General features: G+C 66.3%; 4 protein-coding genes across 4 annotated transcripts; 2 read left to right on the top strand and 2 right to left on the bottom strand.

Annotated features, from left to right (window-relative positions):
• The first annotated feature begins 595 nt into the window (after positions 1 to 595).
• On the top strand, positions 596 to 11391 carry CHLRE_16g679200v5 (uncharacterized protein). Its single transcript, XM_043071378.1, has 15 exons — positions 596 to 752; positions 1093 to 1226; positions 1486 to 1667; positions 2032 to 2157; positions 2603 to 5498; positions 5867 to 5968; positions 6398 to 6513; positions 6724 to 6996; positions 7238 to 7392; positions 7700 to 8111; positions 8313 to 8521; positions 8643 to 8803; positions 9166 to 9350; positions 9750 to 9834; positions 10171 to 11391. The coding sequence occupies exons 1-15, from the start codon at positions 706 to 708 to the stop codon at positions 10722 to 10724; spliced, it is 5637 nt and encodes a 1878-aa protein (XP_042916040.1). The 5' UTR covers positions 596 to 705; the 3' UTR covers positions 10725 to 11391.
• Positions 11392 to 11465: 74 nt separating this feature from the next.
• On the bottom strand, positions 11466 to 13495 carry CHLRE_16g679250v5 (uncharacterized protein). The gene is made up of 3 exons (XM_001695926.2): positions 13110 to 13495; positions 12561 to 12776; positions 11466 to 12169 (listed from the first exon to the last, which is right to left on the bottom strand). Exons 1-3 carry the CDS (start codon positions 13318 to 13320, stop codon positions 12066 to 12068), a joined length of 531 nt encoding a protein of 176 aa, XP_001695978.1. The 5' UTR covers positions 13321 to 13495; the 3' UTR covers positions 11466 to 12065.
• Positions 13496 to 13629: 134 nt separating this feature from the next.
• Positions 13630 to 15214, top strand: CHLRE_16g679300v5 (uncharacterized protein). Its single transcript, XM_001695822.2, has 3 exons — positions 13630 to 13855; positions 14081 to 14333; positions 14587 to 15214. Exons 1-3 carry the CDS (start codon positions 13760 to 13762, stop codon positions 14661 to 14663), a joined length of 426 nt encoding a protein of 141 aa, XP_001695874.2. The 5' UTR covers positions 13630 to 13759; the 3' UTR covers positions 14664 to 15214.
• A 19-nt stretch (positions 15215 to 15233) lies between these two features.
• CHLRE_16g679350v5 (uncharacterized protein) lies at positions 15234 to 17935 on the bottom strand. Its single transcript, XM_043071381.1, has 6 exons — positions 17726 to 17935; positions 16987 to 17538; positions 16702 to 16805; positions 16353 to 16461; positions 15925 to 16032; positions 15234 to 15660 (listed from the first exon to the last, which is right to left on the bottom strand). Exons 2-6 carry the CDS (start codon positions 17455 to 17457, stop codon positions 15526 to 15528), a joined length of 927 nt encoding a protein of 308 aa, XP_042916039.1. The 5' UTR covers positions 17458 to 17538; positions 17726 to 17935; the 3' UTR covers positions 15234 to 15525.
• Between the last annotated feature and the right edge of the window lie 68 nt (positions 17936 to 18003).

Here is an 18003-nt window from a genome sequence, read left to right as displayed (position 1 = left end):
GAAGGCTGGCACGCCGCACGCGCTTCAGCGCGCTTGGTTGACACCAGGGGAGGTTGACACAGACTGACAAAAGGGCCCGGCCAAGCCGCCAAGGGCCCGGCCTATTGAGAGAGCGCGTTGCCACTGCACTGCACCGCACCAGCTTGCGTGCCGCCTTGATGAACCTCAACATTCGTGGATAGCGAGGCCGCATTAACGGTTGAAAGGGAGGTATGATGCCAGGGCCCGACAAGTAAGGCAACTGCACGCTTGGCCCCGCCCATATATGACCCGCGTCTTGCGTTTGCATTCACACTAGCTTACATTTCTATTACCTGGGCCCTAGCACGGTAGCACCGCCCCCGGCCTGCCCCGCCAAGACACAGCCTTTCCCTGCCTGTCGGACAGCAGGTCTGCAGCTCCGCACAACACATTTAATCGAGGATGTTGATTTGGAATTGGGGCTTCCATGATAACGGCAACGGGAGGGGAACAGGGACTTCCAAGGAGGCAGGGGAACATGGACTGAGCGTGCCGTGCCACGCCAGCCTTCATTGCAACGATTATTGCGCCCAATATTACAACTTTTCGGTTGCAACTGCAAGACACTGAACACTATATACTCCTTTTGTGTAGCTTAGGCGTTCGCCACGACGTGTAACAAACTGCAAATGAACTCGCGAGGGTGTAGAGCGTCTGCGAGGGAGACACGTTGACAAAGCCAAAATGGAGTTTGTGGAGAGCATGTCGCGGAGCAGCGCGGGGTTGGGAAAGTAAGCGGAATTATTACCGTCGCGATGCTGCACTGTCACCCAACCGGCGCTCAGTGCAAACGATTGCGGCGCTTGCGCATTGCTTGTCGCCTGCTCACAGTAGCATAAAGCATGACCCCGGCCTTTGCAGGGGACGGGGAAGCACCCAAATTACGACTCCTGCCGACACCATGGCCGCGCTTGCAATCTCGCAGTCCGGGTCCCCCAGTCCCCTCCCCCACCAAAAGCCCACTCTTACCACAACATACAAACCACCACACACCCAACACACCGTAGCACCAACACCGACTCCTACACGCTTTGCCGTATCACCTTACCCCGTGTCTACTCTTGTCAACAGGTCGGCCCGGCTGCGCGTGACGCTCATCTCGGAGCGCTCCAACTGGGTCAGCGCCGGACCCCCGCTGTCCGGGCAGCTGCTACAGCTGGACACCGTGCCTGTGGTGCTACAGCTGCGGGTGCTGGATGGAGCGGGTGAGCAGGCACAGCTGCGTGCATTTGCGTGTGCGCGTTATGTGTGTGTATTTTGCGGGATGGGGGGTCCGTGTGTGCACGAGTAAGCTGGAGGCTTGACGGTGCGAGCAGGGCGGCCGCGTGTGCGCAGCAGTCTGTGAGGCCTGGAAGCGCAGTGCCGACGTGGCGTACACCATACGCCAGTCGGTGTAGCGGTGCGGCTGCCGTTCTCTCACACGCTTCACAAGGTGGCCGTGGTACTCCGCCCACCCACCCACAGGCATGCCCTCCAAGCAGCCGCACCACACACACTACGTGGCGTGGACCGGCGGCGTGCTCCACGGCCCGGCGGCAGGTGGCGGCGGCGGCGGAGCCGGCTGGGGTGGTGGCGGCGGCGGCGGCGGCGCGCTGGGCGTGCCCTCCGCCCTGGCCTCGGCCCTTGGACTGCTGCCCGACATGCAGGTGGGGGCGGGGGCCGGCGGACGGGGTGGGGGCTTGTAGATACCAGCCCAAACTAAACCGAACCCAATGCCATTGGGGGGCAGGACGTGGGGACGTGTGTCCCTCAGGCCGAAGCCGACCCCGCAGTGGTCGGTGTGCGCAGGGTTCGTGCGAGCCGCTGCCGTGCCCACGTACTCCTCGTTCCCTCCTTGCTCTCCAAGCCAAACCTACCATCTGCGTGCCGTCCTGCCCGCCCGGTTGCGGCTCTCACCCACGCCACGTCCTCCCTCCCCTCCGCTCCTACTCCCTTCCCTCCTTACCCCCACCCTTCCTCCCCCCTCCTCACCCCCTCCTCACCCCCTTCCTCCCCTCCTCGCCGCCGCAGGTGCAGGCGGCGCCGGTGCTGGGCGTGCCTCCTGCTGCCGCCGTTGAGCTGGAGCCTGTGGCCGCCAGCGACTGGGAGGTGCTGGAGGCCAACGCAGGATGGCTGGAGGAGGCGCTGCTGGGGCAGGTGGGCGCGCGGGGGGGGGGGGTGCGGGCTTTACAAAAGCCAGGATCCAGAAGGATCCAGGAACCAGGAGGCAGGAGGCAGGAACCAGGATTCAGGGCGTTGGGGGGAGGGTTGGTGGGGTGAAGCTTGCGATGGAGAATGTTCATGAGAATCGCTCCTGCGAGAAGCACTGCTTCAAGTGACTTAATTTGCCACCATACGCACCGTTGGGACGGGATGGAGGCATCTGGAGGGAGGTGGGGGGATTCGGGACCCCCGCCAGGGGCCGCTCCTGGCACGGAGGCAGGGGTTCCGAACCCGTGCGTAACCCTTGTGTATAACCCGTGTGTATGACCCGTTCATGTGCAACCCGTATGTGTAACGCGTGTTTGTGCAACCCGTATTTGTAACGCGTGCGTGTAACCCGTGTGTGCGCAACCCGTGTGTGTATACGGTAACCCTGCAGGTGGGCGTGCTGGCGCCGGGGCAGCTGCTGACGGTGTGGGCGCGGGCCGGCGCCACGGTGCGGCTGCGCACGCTGTCCGTGGAGCCGCCGGGTGCGGTGGCGGTGCGGCTGGTGCCAGGCACGGAGCTGAGGGTGGCGCCCAAGCCGCGGGGCATGGGGCTGCCGCTGGGGCTGCCGGCGGCGGCGGCGGCGGTGGTGGGAGGAGGAGTGGCGGCGGGAGGAGCGGCGGCGGGGGGAGGAGGGGCGGCGGCGGGAGGTACTGGGAGAGGCGTGGGAGGAGCAGCGGGAAGAGGGGGAGGAGGTACAGGGGGAGGGGGCTGGGGCGGGCCTCGGCCGGCGGCCGGCGGCGGGCAGGGGTCGGTGGCGCTAGGCGGCGGCGGGCCTGTGGTGGTGCCGCTTGCGAACGGCTGGGCTGGCAATGGCAGCAGCGGCGGCACTGGTGGAGGAGGAGCAGGGATGCCGCCGCCGCCGCCGGCTGTGGGAGGCTTGCAGGCGCGGCCGGCCTGGGCGGGGGCGGTGGTGAAGACGCCGAGCGGCCGCTGGACGGGGGAACACACAGCGCCCAACGGCACCGTGGCCGCAGCTGTGGCGGCGGCGGCCGCAGTGCCTGGCGCGGGGGCAGGGGCGGGGGCGGGGACAGCGGCCCAAGGGACGTCGGGTCCTACAGGTGCCGTGTCGGCGACTGCTGGCGGTGGCGGTGGCGGTGGCGGTGGCGGTGGCGGTGGCGGTGGCGGTGGCGGTGGCGGTGGCGGTGGCGGTGGCGGTGGCGGCGGCGCCGGCGTGGGGGGAGCATCCGCGATAGGTCAGGACACCCGACCCGCGCCGCCGCCTGGCGCCGGCTCGGCTGGGCCGCAACCGCCCAGCCCCCCTGAACCGCAGTCGCCCAGCCCCTCTGGGCCGCAGGACAGGCCGCAGCCCGGCGCGGCAGTAGCTGGTGCCCATGCAACAGCTGCAGAAGGGGGAGCCCGGCAGGCGGGCGGCGTTGCTACTGCCGGGCAGGCGCCGGCGGCAGCAGCGGCAGTAGCGGCAGTAGCAGCACCGCAGCCGCTGCGACTGCGGGTGCTGGACCTGCCGCCGTCTCGGTACCTGGTGCCTGTGTCGCTGTCGCCGGCAGTAGCAGCATCCGGAGGAGGTGGCAGTAGCACAATCCCAGCCGCCACCGGTGAGATATCCGGCGGTGTACGGACCTGGCTGACGCTGGCTGCTGCGGTGGCGCCAGCTACAGCTCGCGCGCTGCTCGGCGGTGGCCCGTTCCCGTCACCACCTGCTACTGCCACTGCGGCAGAGCCGCAGGCGGAGCCGGAGGCATCTGTGAGGTCAGCGGCAGCGGCGGCAGTAGCACCGGCGGCGGCGCTGGTACGGCTACACGGCTGCGGCGCCGTACGCGACCTGTTGGCGGTGTTGGTGCCCGACCCGGACTGCCCGCCCGACCACGTGATGCTGGCGCCGCCGCTGCAGCACGTGCTGGGCGTGCTGCCGCACATGCACGTGACACTGGCGGCGGCGGCGTCAGGCGGCGGCGGTGGCGGCGGTACGGCGGCGGCGGCGGTGGCTACGGAGGCGGCGCTGGCGGCGCTGCCGAGCGTCGCGCTGCACCCGCTGCCGGTACCACCGCTGCGCTTTGCATCTACGTCGGCGGCCGCCGCCGCCGCTGCGGCGGCAACGGCTGCCGCCGTGGCGGCGGCAGCCGCCGCAGCGTTGGGCGGCCGGGGAGCGGCAGCGGCTGTGCCGCCGCCACCAGCGGCGCCTATGGCGCCGGAAGAGCGGCACTATGAGTCCGCAGTGGCGGCGGCGGCGGGGGCGGTGCTGCCCTCAGATGAGGAGCTGCTGCCACTGCCGCAGTCGCTGCCGCTGGCTCTGAGTCAGGCCGTACAGCAGTGGATGGCGGCGCATCTAGAGGGGATGCGAAGGGCGGTGTTGTACGGCAGCCGTGTCGACCGGTGTCAGGGCAGTTACGGCAGTACGACAGTCGAGGCCAGCGGCGCAGGCAGCGGCGGCGGCGGCGGCGCCGGTGGCGGCATGTGTGGTGACGGCGGCGTGGAGTCGGCGGCAGGGGAGGCGGCAGCGCTGGATGCCGGTGCCGCTAGGGGTGGTGGTGAGGGCGAGGGTGGCGACGTGGCAGCTGCGGCGGCGGCCCTGGTGCTGCCACTGGCGTCGGGGCTGGTTGTGCACTTCCAGATACCACCAGGCGGCGGCGGCGGCGGCGGCGTTGCCGGGGGTGGGGGCGGCAGTAGCTCCCTTGAGGCTCAGGGCGCGAGTGCAGGCGCGGGCGCCGTGCGTGCGGCAGCGCTGCCCCCTCCTCCTCCTCCTTGCGGAGACTACTGCCTGATAGCGCACGTGGTGCCGCGCCGCACCGGCCCGCACACACACACGCACACGCCGCCGCCGCTGGTGACGCCCGCGCTGCTGGAGGCCCTCGCGGCCGCCACCCGCACAGCAGCCGCGCGGAGCGCCGCAGCCGCCGGCACGGCGGCGGCGCAGCCGCAGCTGCTACTGCCGCTGCCTGTGAAGCTGGGCCAGGCTGTAGCTCTGCCGGATGTGTCGTACCCGGCGGCCAAGCCGGCGGCGGCGGCGCTGGTGCCGCGGCCGCTGCCGCCGCCACCCGTGCCCGGCTTGCTCGCCGCGTTCACCCCTACCGCCGCGGCCGCCACAGCGGCCACCCCCAGCCAACTGGCGGAGCCCACACCAACACAGCTACAACAAATGGATCCGGATCCCAGCTCCCTGGGTTTAAACCTGGATCTTGATTTGGATCTGAGCCACATCAGCTGGCTAGGGGACCAGCTGCAGTCCTGCCTCCTGCGGCTGCTGCCGGCGCTGCAGCCGCCACTGGCGGAGGCGGTGGCGAGGACGGGGTTGCCGCGGTGCGGCGGTGTGCTGGTGACGGGGCCGCCGGGTGAGAGTCGAGGCCTGTGGAGAGGGCCTGGGGAAGCAGGGGTTTAGCGCGGGGGAGCAGGGTCCATTCGCAACATGTCTGAGAAATGGGGGCAGAGAGGGCACGGGAGCAGGGGAGCAGGCGGGACAGGGATGGGGAGGGGCAGGGAGGAGATGGCGGACAAGGAGCAGCGGGCCTGCTGCAATCATGAGACCTCCGAGCAGGGGGCCACCACCGCCATCACCACAGGGGGCCACCGCCACCACCGCCACCATTCCTACAAGGCCTCCTCACACCGCACGCTGCCGCGCCCTCACTCCTCCTCCTCCCCCTGTCCTCACACACACACACACACACACACACACACACACACACACATACACACACAGGCAGCGGTCGCTCGCAGCTGCTGGCGGCGCTGGGCGAGCTGTCGGAGCGGCTGCCGCGCGGCCCCGCACACGTGCTGATGGTGCGGTGCGGCCAGCTGGCAGGTGGGGGGGCTGGGGGCAGGTGGGCTGGGGGGCGGGCAGGTGTGTGGGGAGGGGCAGGTGTGTGGGGAGAGGCAGGTGTGCAGGTGGGGAGCGCAGGTGGGGGGAGAGGGAGGAGTAAGTGGAGGGAGGAGGAGTAAGCGGAGGAGGAGCGGAGCAGGAGGCCAGTGGGAGAGGTTTGGGAGAGGGGGAGGTGTGGGATCGGGCTCTTGTGACTGCAGTACGGTAAATGGCGAAACGAAAGAGCTCTCACTTGTTGCACCTGGCTCCTGGCTATGCCCAGTCACTCGCTATCGCCCCAGCGCCATACATGTGTGTTACTTACGGACACCTACCCATACCGAGCGTCGTGTTGTACCATTTTGTGTGTGTTTGTGTGCGTATGTATGTTTATGTGTGTGTGTGTGTGTGTGCTGCACTGCACCCGCGCAGGCGCCTCCCACGGCGCCGCCACGACCGCTCTGGCCGCCGTCGCCGCCGAGGCTCTGGCTCTGTCGCCCTGCCTGCTGCTGCTAGATGACCTGGACAGGCTGTGCCCCAGCGCCGCGGTGAGGGGGGGGGAGGAGCCGGGTGTGGGGGCGTGGGGGTGTTGGGGAAGGGGGGAAGGGGGGAGAGAGAAGGTGGGGGATACGGCGGAGGGTGTGGAGGGGATGGGCAAGCGTGCTGAATAAGGAGAAGGACAGGCATCGGGGTCGGTCATACGGTTGTGCCCAACTGATCGACTGAACATGGCAATTGACACGTACGGCGTACGACAGGAGGGGCCGGAGTACGGCATGCAGCACCCTGACGGCGCCGCCGCCGCCGCCCGCCTCGCCAACTGGCTGGCGGCGCTGTTGGACGAGCTGGCGGCGGCGCCGCTGGCGGCAGTCAATGCGGCGGCGGAGGGGCTCGGCGGCGGCGGCGCGGTGGCGGCGGCGCTAGCGGCGGCGGCGCCGCGGCCAGTGCCGGCGGTGGCGGTGGCGGCGACGGCGCGCGACGCGGCGGCTGTGCATACGGCTCTGCGGCGAGTGGGGCGGCTGGACTTTGAGGTGGGCGGTGGGCGGGTGGAGTGGATTAGGTTGAGGAGCAGTATATGTTGAAGCTGTTGTGCTGCTGCTATCGAATGAGAATGTTAGTACTAGTCAACACTAGTCAAGTTAGGAATGTGTGAGGGGCTCTGTGGAGGGGCTGCCCTGTGCCTCTTGCCTCTTGCCTGGTGCCTGGTGCCCCACCCACTCCCAACCAAAGCAAAAGCACAAGCGATTTCAACCACGCAATCACGGGACGCAGGTGCGGCTGCCGGCGCCCGGGTCTGCCGGCCGCGCCGCCATGCTGGCTGCGGCGGCGCGCAGCAGCGGCGTGTGTGTGGACGCAGGGGAGCTTGCGGCGGTGGCGGGGGCCGCGGAGGGCTTCGAGGGGGTTGACCTGAGGCGGCTGCTGGACAGGTGCGGCGTGTGGGCGTAATGGGGCGTGGTGGGGCGTGGTGGTGGTGGGTTACATGCATGATCAATGAAGGAGTGCGCGGAGTGAGGGGGCGGGCGTGTGTATATGTGCGCGTGTGTGTATGTGTGTCCTATTCGTATGTGTGCGTGTTGTCCTGTGCGTGAAGGTGGAGGTGTGGCAACGGGTGTGAGGGCACACTGGGTCAAACCCACGTGTGTAGCGTGAGTGTGTACGGCGCTGGGGTCATCCCGTACCGTATGTGTGATGGGTGTGCCTGAAGCTGTATGTGTGACTGCGACGGCGTTGCAGGGCTGTGCTTCAGGCGCTGCGGCGCCAGCTCACGGCAGGACCCGCCTCTGCAGCGGACAGCAACGGCCGCGCCCAACCACTGCAGCAGCAGCAGCAGCAGCACCAGCACCAGCACCAGCACCAGCACCAGCACCAGCACCAGAGCCAGCAGCAGTCGGCAAGGGAGCACCCCGGCACGGCGCTCACCGCTGCCAGCCCCACCCAGTCCGCCTCTGCCTTGAAAGCCTCAGGCGCCGCCGCTGTTCCTGCTGCTGCTACTGCTGCTGCTCCTCCTGCTGCTCCTCCTGCTACAGCCGCGAGCTCGAGTCTCCCGGGCCTACAAGTGACTCCAGCCGACTTGAGGGCCGCCATGACGGACTTTGTGCCGGCGGCGTTCTGGGGCGTGCAGCAGGCGGCGGCGGCGGGCGGCAGGGTGAGCGGGTGGCCGCGTGTCAAGACACAAAGGGGGCAGGCAGGAAGCGGCGCAACTCGACACGTACCCCTACATATGACTGACAACTCCCCAATTGCAGGACTCCCAACCTCCCAAACTTCCCAAACTCTCAAACTCCAAAACTTCCAAACTTCCAAATTTCAATGCCCTGAAACCACTCCCGTGCACCGCTGCCAACAGGCGGAGGGCTGGGAGGACGTGGGCGGCCTGCGGGACGTTGTGTCCAGTCTGCGGGAGGCGCTGACGCTGCCCATCCGGCACCGCGCGCTGGTGGCGGCGGCGCCGCTGCGGCTGCGCACGGGCGCACTGCTGTACGGCCCGCCGGGCTGCGGCAAGACGCACGTGGTGGCGGCGGCGGTGGCGGCGGTGTCCAAGATTGCGCCCGTGCGGTGCGTGGCGTGTGTGGGTGTTTGGTGACGGGCGGGTGGGTGCCCGGCGTGTTGGGGGCGGGTAGGGAACGTCTTATATCACACGTTTTTCCTATTTCCCTCAACAAATACGTGCACGCAGCTTCCTTACTGTCAAGGGTCCGGAGCTGCTCAACAAGTACATCGGTGCCAGCGAGGCGGCCGTGCGCGACCTGTTCGCGCGGGCCGCCGCCGCCGCCCCCGCGGTGCTGTTCTTTGACGAGTTCGACGCCATTGCGCCGCCGCGTGGGCACGACTCCACCGGTGTGTGTGGGATGGGGTTGGGGGGCTGGTTGGAGGTGGGATGGGGTGTTGAGGGAAGGGTGTGCACACCGGGTATGCACACGGTCCTGTGTTGTGCGTAACGGCATCTGATTGGCGTTGCGGGTACGGCGGGGCGGGGTGGGGGATGGGTTGTTGCCGGCGCGTCGTGTGCATCGCCTGTCATCTGCCGCCAACACACTTCCAAACTTACGTACTGACGTCCTCAATCTCCACCGGTGCCTACATCCTCCAAAGCCCTTTTCAGCACGCTCAGATGAAACCACCAAAACCGAATGGCTAACGCGACGCAACCTCACCGTCCCCACGGCACCGCGCACCGCGCACCGCATTGCCCGTCGCAGGCGTCACGGACCGCGTGGTCAACCAGCTGCTGACCGAGCTGGACGGCGTGGAGGGGCTGCGTGGCGTCATCGTGTTGGCCGCCACCTCCCGACCCGACCTCATCGACGCCGCGCTGCTGCGGCCGGGGCGGCTGGACCGGCTGCTGTTCTGCGGGCCGCCGCAGGGGCCGGCCGAGCGGCTGGAGGTGGGAGCGAGGGGGGTGGGAGGAGAAAAGGGTGGGCGGAGTTTGCGGGGAGTGTTGCAAGGTGGTTGGAATATGCGGTACGGGATGCACTGAAGACTGTAGATGAAGTCGTTACGGTATGGGCGGGGGGGTTTACTTGGCCGGGCGCAAATGCAGCGCGAGCTCCACATGTAAGTAGGGGCCAGTTCCAAACCCAAATGCAGTTGGCGGCCATAGCCACGGTTGCAAACTAAACGTTGCTGGCCCCTGAACTGGAACCCCGCACCGGCGCCGCACACACGCGTCGCCGCCACCCACCCCTCCATTGCTTGTGCGGTGCTGCGGTCTCCCCCCCGCCGCCCCCCTCCTTGTGGCTTATTCAATCCCTTTATCACACATGAACGGCTACCCCCCTGTCAGATCCTGCGAGCGCTCAGTCGGCGGCTGAATCTGGATCCAGACGTGGATCTGCGTCAGGTGGCGGAGGCGGGCGAGGGAATGACAGGTGCGCGCCCTGCGTGTGTGTGTGTGTGTGTGTGTGTGTGTGTGTGTGTGTGTGTGTGTGTGTGTGTGTGTGTGTGTGTGTGTGTGCCGGTGTACATGCGCCTTCGTGTTGCTGCGGCAGCCTGTACGGCGCCACAGTTGCGCAGCAGGGTAGCGTGAAGGGTTTCTCGACTGCGTGAATGGGCCAAGCAGCACCCGCGCCACCGACCTTTGCGGGCTGGCTCCGGCTTAGGGTCTTGGAATTTACCTCCAACCCCCCCCCTGCTCTCCCCCCCCCTTAGCTACGCCTTCACTTATTGCATCATCATGAATATAGCCCCGCCCCACCCCACCACAGGCGCCGACCTCGGCGCGATCCTGTCTGAGGCGCAGCTTCACGCCGTCAACGAGAGCGTGGAGGCAGCCACTGCTACTGCTGCGGCTGCTGGCGCCGGCGGTGGTGCTACTGCCAGTGCGGCTACTGCCGGGGCAGCTTCTGCCGGCGCTGCGGCGGCTGGCGGCTCCTCCAGCTCATCAGGGCGCACTGCTGCTGATGCTGATGCTGATGCTGATGCTGCTACTGCTGCTGCCGGCGGCGCCGCCGCAGGCGCCATGGCAGCGGCCTCACCAACACCTCCACCTGCGACGTCAGCGGCCCCATCCCGACAAGCCGCAGCACCCGCAGCACTCGCAGCAGCCGAACTGGCACCGGCGCAGGCGGGTGGCCCCGCCATCTGCATGCGCCACCTGTGGCGGGCGCTGGCCACCGCGCGGCCCTCGCTGCCCGCCTCCGAGGCCGCCCGCCTCCGGGCGCTGTACGCGCGCTTCCAGGCGGACCGCGCCGCGCCGGGCGGCCGGCCGCCCAGTGAGGCAGACCCCAGCCGCAGCGGCACACGTGCCACTCTGGCGTAGGGTTGGGACTTGGGAAAGGGTTTGGACTTGGGAATGGGAGAGTGTGGGTTGTTATAGCATGGCGTGGTGTGGGGATGGCAAGGGGTGGGAAGGGGGGAATTCATGTTGGCGTACGAACTTAGCATGGGCGGCGGCTGCGAGTGAATGGGGTAGTGAGCGTGCTGGGGCGACGGATGAGGACAGACAGGAATTGGCAGGTATTCCCGTGGTCTTACGTGGTTGCCGGAGCTATCGGCTGGAAGTATGGATGCGGTGCGGTGCTTTGATGTGGTAGTGTGCCAACTGGTCAATGCGTCTGCGATGGTCACTTGGGAGCAGAGCGTCATGGCGCGCTCGCGGGCAGGGCATTACGGCGCGCTCATTTCTGCCAAGGCTGCTGCAGCCCGCACGCCTAGCCAATAAGCCAATTGAATGACGCTGGTGCTACGGCGGCAGTACTTACTACCAGGCGCTACACCCCCTGTAGCAGGGTGCCGTAAACAGGGTAGTACAAAGGTGTTCAGGCCTCAGCTTTTGTGCCGTTGTGCATCTGTGAGCTGCAAGCAGCGGCGTTGATGACCGTGTTCATGGCGCCCCACTGACCCGCCAGATCCAGCTGGACCCCAGCCAGACCCTAGCCCCACTTGACTCTGAAGCTGAACCTGAACCTGAGTCTGCCGAAACGCCATAACAATGCGGTCGTGAGTGCCAACCCATGCCATTGTCATGACGCTGCAGCCAAAAAGTCGGCAGCCAATAGGCGTTAGCCAATACTTACATGGGCCGTCCGTCAACGCGGGGGCATCGCCCTCGGCGCGCTGTTGCCTCTTGTCCGCCAGGCACCCACGGCAGAAACTCTGGACACTGGACAGCCACACGTACTCAACCGCTGCGGCGCTGGCCACACACGCGCACCTCTGCCCGCACCTCCCACAGCTCTCCGCCCATCGGCTCCAACAGACAGAACCAGGCCACCAGCCAGCTCCAAAGCTCTGAAGCCACGGCCGCTGTGCCGCCCAATTCCAGCCCACGTTCGCAACTGGACACGCCGCACCGGACACCGCGGCACTGATTCCGTTCAAGCCATCCCAGCAACAATGGAGCGTTGGCGACAAACCCGATCCTGACCTGGAAGCTCCGGCCCGACCCTGAAGACCTATTTCTAAAGGTTCTGCAAACTCCGGAGACTGGTACTAAGCTTTTGCCGCACACCCTTCGACCCACAGCATGACCTCCATCGCCACCATCACCACCACTACGACTTGGAACGCGTCCACATCCTGCCTGGTAGTACCCCAATAGTCCCTGCCCTGCCCAGCGCCACCTGCCCAACGCCACCTGCCCAGCGCCCCTCCGAACATCTCAGAAGAACGGCACGCCGGCCTTGTCCTCCAGTAGCAGCAGCACACCCAGCGCCAGCATGGCCGCCCGCCCGTTGGTGATCTCGGCCCGCGGCGTGAACATGCCTACAGGAAGGGTAGTGGGGTTGCAGGCGGCTTAAGTGCGCGAGATGGGAGACGGCACAAGCCGTGTAGCGCGGTGACGCCGTGGTTGCAGACCCCCATCGACTGCCAGAAGCCGGCAGCCGACGTGTCACTTCACATCTCCACACAGCCGCACCCATCCCACCGGCCTCTTCAGCAAACCGGCCCAAGGCCGCGTCCTGGCGTCCCCATTCCCATTTCGAACTGAAGTCATAACTCCACAACACCACCAACAACTCCACAACATCAACGACAACAACACACACACACACGCACACACACACACACAAACACACACACACACACACACACACACACACACACACACACACACACACACACACACACAGGAAGACAACCGCGGCAAACTCACCGAACGCCTCCATCTTGGCTCCCTTGAGAATGGGCACTAGTGACGCGTACACCCACACGCCCAGCAGCAGCAGCTCTGCCAGCGGCAGCTGCGCCGCCTGCTGCGCAAAGGTCTGGCCCGCGCCGTGTGCCTCCTCCCAGGCGCCCGCCACCAGCCCCAGCATGGCCAGGCGGCCGTTGATGAGCTCGGGCGCGGGGCCGTTGAACTTCATGGCGTCTGCGTGTGGTGGTAGGGAGAGGGGAGAGGGAGGGGTTAACGTTGAACCAATCCCGTAGGGAAAGGGGAGAGGGGAGGGGGAATAAGCAGGGAGGGAGAGAGGAGGGAGGACGGGATGGAGGTACGGAAGGGAGTGGAGAGGGGATGATGCGAGGGAAGGTAGAGAAAGGCGGGGTGCGACGACAAGGTGCTGGATTGGGAAGCCATGGGGGGTGCAGGGAAGGCTCAGGCCTTGCGTGTAGCGCTGATGGGGAGGTCCTCTATGCGGTTGAGGAAAAGCAACAATTGAAGGGGTGGACAAAGAAGACCCCCAGGGTGACGGCGCGGACCTACCAAAGAGCGACACGCGGTAGTCCTTCACAGCCGGCACCGCGGCGGGCGGTGAGGCCCCGGTGCCATTTGGTGAGGAGCCGGCCTGCACCGCTACAGCTCGAAGCTGCACGCGCTGTACTCGTCGTAGCCCCGCTGTCCCGTTGCGCAGCGACGTGGACCGCGCAGTTGAGCGTGACGTCGGCCCAGCGCTGAGCGGTTGTGTGGAGAGCATCCTTATGTGGTCCTTACTGAGTCCTGGCAGCTAGTGCACGTTAAGCGGAAAGCTACTTGTAACAGTTTGCAACACTTGCTGAGGAGGTACGGTCTGTGGTCGCTTGAACGCGAATAGAAAGTTGATTGAAGGCTGAGGACAGGAAACGTAGACCTTGGAGTATTGTATGCTTAACTGTCGAATGATATCTTTACAATGGTATTGGTCGCAGGCTTCAGGGCGCTCCTCTGTCTTTGCATGGAGAAACCGGTGGACCCCGATGGACTTTGCGCAGCAACAGGTCTCCACAATAATCGTTTTGCCCTTATCGTTGCTTCACATACGAATCATAACCTGACATCAAGACCCATTTTACTTGTGCACCAGAAGCCTCGAAATGCAGGCTCTTGTTGCTTCGCCGCGCATCGGCGTCCGGCCCGTTACCTCTAGGAATGCGGCGATGTGCGTAACCATCGGGAGATTCAGCTCGGGCGTGTCCGCTCGCTCGCTCCAGACGCAAGTGCGCGCCCAGCCGGAGCAGAAGACGCCCCCCACGGTGCGTGGATCTACGACGTTGCGTTAGCTGAATCCTACCAATCAGCCTCTGTCCGCGCCGGGCTGGTTTCAACCACCCGGGTGTCGATTCCCTTCCGACTCGCGCACTTCGCACCCTTCCCACCCACAACGCCCGCCGTGCCACCGCGTGTCGTTCCTTCCCCCCTCCCCCATCTCTGCCCTTTTTCCGCTTTCCCCCTCCCTCAAACCTCCCCCTGCTGCCCAGGTGCCCGGCTCCGAGGACGAGCTGCCGCCCTGGGTGCGCCGCGAGAAGGAGCGCGAGCTGCAGGCCAAGGACGGCGTCAGCGGCCTGCCCTGGGGCCTGTGCCTGCTCTTCTCCGTCTTCACCGCCATCGCGGCCGTTGGATCCATCTTTGAGTTCGTGGATCGCAACGCCATCTTCGGCGTGATCCAGCCCGACAGCCCGCTGTGGGCGCCCATCCTGCTGTTCTTCGGCGTCACCGGCTTCCCCACTGCCGGTAAGCGCGGACGGGGCGGGGCGGGGCCGGAGGGGCGCCCGCGTGTGTGGCAGGGAGGGCCTCGAGGGAGGGCCGTGAGGGAGGGCCGTGAGGGAGGGCCGCGAGGGAGGGCCGTGAGGGAGGGCCTGGCCATGAATGACTCTGGTTCATCATGCCGCACCGACCACCCATCCACCTACCGTATCACTGCCCGCGGCACTTGCCAGCCTTGCAGCTAACGCTGCTGTTGCTCTCCCTGCTGCCCCCCCTCCAGGCTACCTGTTCATCAAGGGCGTCAACGGCTTCAACGAGGAAGCCGAGCGCCAGGACAAGCTGGACGGCTACCTGTGAGCAACCCGTCGTGTGGATGGCACATTATGCAGCGGCTAACCATATTCGTGTTGCATCAAGCGCTGTTGGCTCCCGGTGGCTCTGGATGTGCGTGAGGCACCGTACCGTATGCTTGTGACGGTAGCCTGAGGAATGGGGCGTGGGTTGCGATGGGGTAGCAGCACGCGGTGCGCGGTGGCATCTGCACCATGTGTGCACATAGGTGCGGCGTGGCCTGGGCGTGACGCACGTAACGTAACTTGCGTAGGGAGGATGTGAGGCAGTGACGTACACGGAGTCACCGACCCATTGAGACTCTTGCGGGGACCGGGATTGCATGTGTCCGGGATGTGAGCTGATATCGAACAGCCACGTGTGCGACTGTGGCGTATTTTCGCTGGAAACTGGGCATTCTTTCAATTACATTTCGCGCTGCAGACACGGTGTGCAGCTGGGGGCCTGAGATTTTGATGAACACCCAGGGGTTCATACTGGGTTGCGTGGATGAGTAGCACGGAGGTTGGGGGAACAAGCCTGCTGCTGCTGCAGCTGTTCTGTAAGAATTGAAGCAGATATGCGGAGCCGCACGGTGACTCGTAACATGCGTCATAACATATGCAGCGGGGGCGCGACCAGCGGGCCAATCTGCCCATCAGAGCAGTGCGGCAATTGCCCTCCCACACATTCAGCGGCCACGACAGGCCCTGGTGCTTCATCCTCCTCTTGCGTACACGCGCCCGCCTTGCACCTCTGTGTGCCGCGGCCCCCAGCATGCCTAGTTGCTGACACGACCCGTTCACACTTCCTCGCGCCCTGTCGCTTTCCCGCCCTCCAGCGCCCTCGCCCTCTATCACGCCCGCACTGCACCGCGCCCTCCAGTGCCTCAGAAGATCTTGTTGAGTGTGACGGCCAGGCAGGTGCGGCGGCAGGCGGCGCATGTGGGCCGGCCCGCGGGGTCCTCCTCCAGCACCACCCCGAACTGGTCCTTTAGAATGGCGCCCAGCACAAACCAGTTGTCCTGAGGAGGGGAGGAGCGGGGGATTCCGGGACTGAGGGTCGGGGAGGAACTGGTGGCAGAGCGCTTAGGACGCCACCCACACACATACTAATACACAACACAAAGGTAGGGACGCGTACTCGCTGCCCTTTACACAGCGGAGGTCGGGCGAGTGAGCCGGACGCCTCAGCAATGCCGCACGACGCCTGCCGGCCTCCGCCGCAGCGCCCCAGCCTGCTCCCAACGCGTATGCGCCCTGCGCGTGCCCCCTCCCGCCGCACGCACCTGCACCGCCGGCGCGATGTCGCCGTACTTGTCCCACAGCACGGCGTCACTGCTGGGCCGCAGCGTCAGCTCAAAGGCCCAGCCCAGGGCGCCCCGCACCCGGATGTCCTGAGGTGCCATGGGTGGGAATGGAGGTGGCAGCAGGCGTTGGCGGGCCAGCTAGCACAAAGGTAAATGGCAGCGCAGTTTGGTACGGTACATGCAAGGCCCCGTGCATGGTCGTGTGTGTAGTGAGCGCGGCACAGTGCGCCAAGCGGTGCGCGTATTTCACATGCACGGCACACGAAAGAGGAAGATTGGTGTGGTGCTGAGGTGCGCGTGCTTGTGCCGTGCCCCATGTGCGCAAGACGGTATGCGTGCCATACAGAGCACATGTGCTAAAACCGTTGTTTCTTTCCCGCACGCCACCGTTCCTCTCGCTCACTCACCAGCAGCTTGCTCCGCAGCTGCTCCTCCTTGCTGCCCACCAGGCTGGCCTCGCTGCCGTGCCCGCACGCCACGTGTACCGACACGTGCGACTTGCCGGCCTGCAGCGACCTGTGCGTGTGGGTGCCCGTCCGTTGGGGCGTGCAAGGGGCAGCGTTGCCAGCAGCAAGGGCGCGTTGCTGGCATGGTAGATCTGAGGGCCGGCAGCGCCGGCACGACCTGACATGTCTTTCACCGGTAGCGGCAGAACCAATCCTTCTCCAAAGGCTGAACCGCTCAGCTCCACACGCTGATTAAGCAAAGCTCGCCCTCGCCACCACCACCCGGTACCGCCCCCCCCACTCCGCTCGCCTGTGTGGCGCCACGTACGCCAGCTCCAGCAGCGTGTTCACCAGCTCCCTCAGACCCTCATTGCCACGCAGGTACTTGCTCGTCCAGCTGGCAGCCTCGTCAGCCTGCACGTGTGCAGCGTGTGTGTACGGCATGTCTACCGTGCGTCTTCCGCAGTGCCACGAGCCTGGCCACCTCACAAACGGTAGCAGCAGCAGCACGCACACGCGCACCGGTATGCAATGGTCATGCAGCGGCCACGCTCACCTCTCACCACGCCCCACGCCCCCCCACCCACCCACCCACCGTGCTGGGCAGGCCGTAGGGCGCCACGTGCGCCGCCGGCCGCTGCGGCGCCGTGGCCGCCAGGAAGGTCTCCCGCAGCGACGCCGCCACGCCGCCCGCGCCGCCCGTCGCCCCCGCCCCTCCCGGTCCCCACGCTTGCGTGAGCCCCGCGCCACCGGCCAGCCCAAGGCCCAGCCCCAGCCCGGGGCTGCGCATTGGCGACGCACGGCCCAGGCTGCCACCTGCAAAGCTGCCTGTGGCGAAGCCAGGCGACGGGCCGGGGCCGCCGGCGGCGGCAGATGGCGCGCCCCAGGCGGCGCCGGGCGCGCCGCCGCCGCCGCCGCCACCACGAGGCGGCGAGGTGACAGTGGCTGTGCCGGGAGGCGAGGCTAGTGTGCTGGTGGGGTAGCCGTAGGGCGTGTAGGCGTGCTGCTGGTGTTGTTGCTGTGGGTGTAGGGACGTGTACTGCATGCGCGGCCGCGGGCTCTCCATTGCCGAGTACTCTGCGGCGCCGTAGCCGCCCGCGTCCGACAGCACCTCCTGGGTGCGCAGCCAGCCCTCGAAGCCGCTCAGCTGGGCACACAGGTGGCGGGGGAGGGGGGAGGGGGGGAAGGGGCATATGAGGGTCTCGAGAGGCCAGAAACCGTGTCGGTGCAACACCCTTGCTGCCTCGAGCCCTAGACCGCACAGGCCACACGGCCTTAATATCTGCAGCCAGCCTCGTCCTCCCTGATAGCATGGCAGTGCACAAGCTGGTCACCTGGTAGTAGCGAATCTCTTGCAGCAGCTCCCGCCGCTCCTCTGCCGTCCGTGGAAGGAGGACCCAGCTATCTCGAAGCCAGTTCAGTATCAACGCGAAGTGTTTCCCATCGCGGTCAAGCACGAATGCTCCCGTGACGGGGTCCTTTGCTGAAGGAATGGCACCGCGAGCGATGAGAGCGAGACGAGAGTTCGCTTCTTTCAACAATGTTTCCCGTAGTGTTGTGTAATGCTGCCCTCCCACATTAAAGCTCACTACAGGGCTCTGGAGGTCTAACG

The sequence above is a fragment of the Chlamydomonas reinhardtii genome, chromosome 16 (assembly GCF_000002595.2).
Source record: "Chlamydomonas reinhardtii strain CC-503 cw92 mt+ chromosome 16, whole genome shotgun sequence".
Classification (NCBI taxonomy): Eukaryota; Viridiplantae; Chlorophyta; class Chlorophyceae; order Chlamydomonadales; family Chlamydomonadaceae; genus Chlamydomonas; species Chlamydomonas reinhardtii.
Note: the sequence above shows the minus strand (reverse complement) of the source record. Positions and strands in the feature narration are given on the sequence as shown.